Source organism: Sphaeramia orbicularis, chromosome 21 (genome assembly GCF_902148855.1).
Source record: "Sphaeramia orbicularis chromosome 21, fSphaOr1.1, whole genome shotgun sequence".
Lineage (NCBI taxonomy): Eukaryota > Metazoa > Chordata > Actinopteri > Kurtiformes > Apogonidae > Sphaeramia > Sphaeramia orbicularis.
This window is the reverse complement of record NC_043977.1, coordinates 9,050,440-9,052,436: the sequence shown is the minus strand read 5'-3', so window position 1 is coordinate 9,052,436 and position 1,997 is coordinate 9,050,440. Positions and strand designations below refer to the sequence as shown.

Below are 1,997 nucleotides of genomic sequence, written 5' to 3'. Positions count from 1 at the left end.
GCCACCAGTCCCCACTCCAGTCCCCCCCATGGGATGAATTTATGAAATGCAAACATTACGCTGAAAACTTAAGGTTCAAAACATCAGATTAGTGAAAGGTGTATACACTGACAACAGATGAGTATAAGAGTAGGTTTTTTCCTTAATTTGAGTCATTATTTGTGTGATTAACCCTCAGATTTACCAAAAACTCAGATATAAAGTGGTTCCGACTGATGAATATTAATAATCTAATGATTCCAGGAGTAAAAGATATGGATATTTCTACACATAAATGAAGAACAGTGACCCCAAACTGTGATATTTGAATGTTTTAATACTCAAAAAATACTTCAGTTTTGGCTTCTTGGTACATAAACCACCTGGATCTGCTCCTGCATTAATACAGTGTCATTTTCTACTGTTGGTTAGGAAATGAAAAGTGCAAAGTAGTGGTTCACCACTCGGAGGGAAGGCTACTTCAATGCTCCGAAAACAAAACAGGATGCTAAAGACGTCTCTTTTCCTAAAAACCAAACTAGAAAACAGAAATACAAGAGCAGTGGGCACGTGAAACCACCCAAGCCACGTGCAAAATCCAACAAAAGTCACCCTGTGGATGGAAATAAACCAGACAAAACCCCCTGGAAAGTCTGAAAGCTACAACCAGGAGCTTCTTCTACTTCAGTCAGAGTTGGGTTCTACGGTTCCAGCCCGGTTCCAGCCCGGTTCTCCTGCTCCAGTTCAAGTTTCTGGACTTGGGTTTGGATTTTTTGGTTGTGTCTGTGTTGTTCATCAGGGCTTCACAGTAAATCCACACATGGAAGAAACCAAAGCACAGTCAAACCTCTGGACGGCGGCAGGTGTTACCGCTGCTTCTTCTTCTGCTTTAAGGACTTCCTCCTCTTCAATATCATCTCGTAGAGTTTGTCCATGCCTTCGTGCAGCCCCTCTCCGATGATGGCACACGCCGGTTGGATGTGGTAGGAGGTGGAGGGGGTGAGTTCGTGCAGAGCCAGCTGCTTCTCGATGTCGGCCACGGGCAGAGACTTGGGCAGGTCCTGTTTGTTGGCGATGACCAGCAGTGGCGTGCCCTGGTTCTCCGCGAACTTGGTGACCTTGTGTAGCTCCGTTTTGGCCTCCTCCAGCCGGTCCACGTCCACCGAGTCCACCACGTAAATAATCCCGTCGGTGCAGCGGCTGTAGGACTTCCACAGCGGCCTCAGCTTCTCCTGGCCTCCCACGTCCCAGAAGTGGCAGCTGATGCCTTTGGCAGAGCTGTTGCTCAGACGGATCTTCTCGGTGTTGAAGCCGATGGTCGGCACCGTGTTGACGAACTCATTGAACTTGAGTCTGTACAGAACCGTGGTTTTCCCCGCAGAGTCCAGACCCAGCATGACGATGTGCAGGGACTGGAAGGCGGAGATGTTGGAGAAGCTGTTCCCCATGATCGGATGCCTTTATGGAGCTTTCAGCCGCGCGCTCAGATGAGACTCATAAAATCCCGGAGGCTGGAGGGTTCGTCTGGTCCGTCGGGTTCCGGCCCCGGTGCGCTCTGGACGGAGGATCGGCCTCAGCGGTGCGCCGCGGCGGGACGCAGCGCGCGGTTCATTAGTATTCCCTTCACGCGCTCGTCCTCGCATCCATTCGGCGACGCAGTGGAAGCCGTCCAGGGGGGGGGTAAGGACGGTGTCACCGCTGGGGAGGACGACGAGATGAGAACCAGCCTCTCCTCCGCGCGCATCCAAACACTCGATTTACGCACGAACGCGCGTCCGTGCGTCGGTTCGGTCTTATTCCAGTGTCAGAATCAGGGAAAATCGTGCGTAAAATCCACGGACGTTTGGCCGCCTCCCGTGGCGCAGTCCTCCCCCCACGGCCTCTGCAGCTGCTCTGATGTGAGACGCACAAAACAAGACGCAAAACAGGAGGCAGGAGGCGGCCGCGCGACGCTCCACCCCGCGGGACATGTGCCAATGGGGCGGATGTGTGTGTGTGTGTGTGTGTGTGGGGGGGGG

At 52.5% G+C, this 1,997-nt stretch overlaps 1 protein-coding gene across 1 annotated transcript; it reads right to left on the bottom strand.

Moving 5' to 3' along the window:
* Positions 1 to 296: 296 nt before the first annotated feature.
* LOC115412978 (ADP-ribosylation factor-like protein 4C) lies at positions 297 to 1,462 on the bottom strand. The gene has a single exon (XM_030125681.1). The coding sequence runs from the start codon at positions 1,425 to 1,427 to the stop codon at positions 846 to 848; it is 582 nt and encodes a 193-aa protein (XP_029981541.1). The 5' UTR covers positions 1,428 to 1,462; the 3' UTR covers positions 297 to 845.
* Between the last annotated feature and the right edge of the window lie 535 nt (positions 1,463 to 1,997).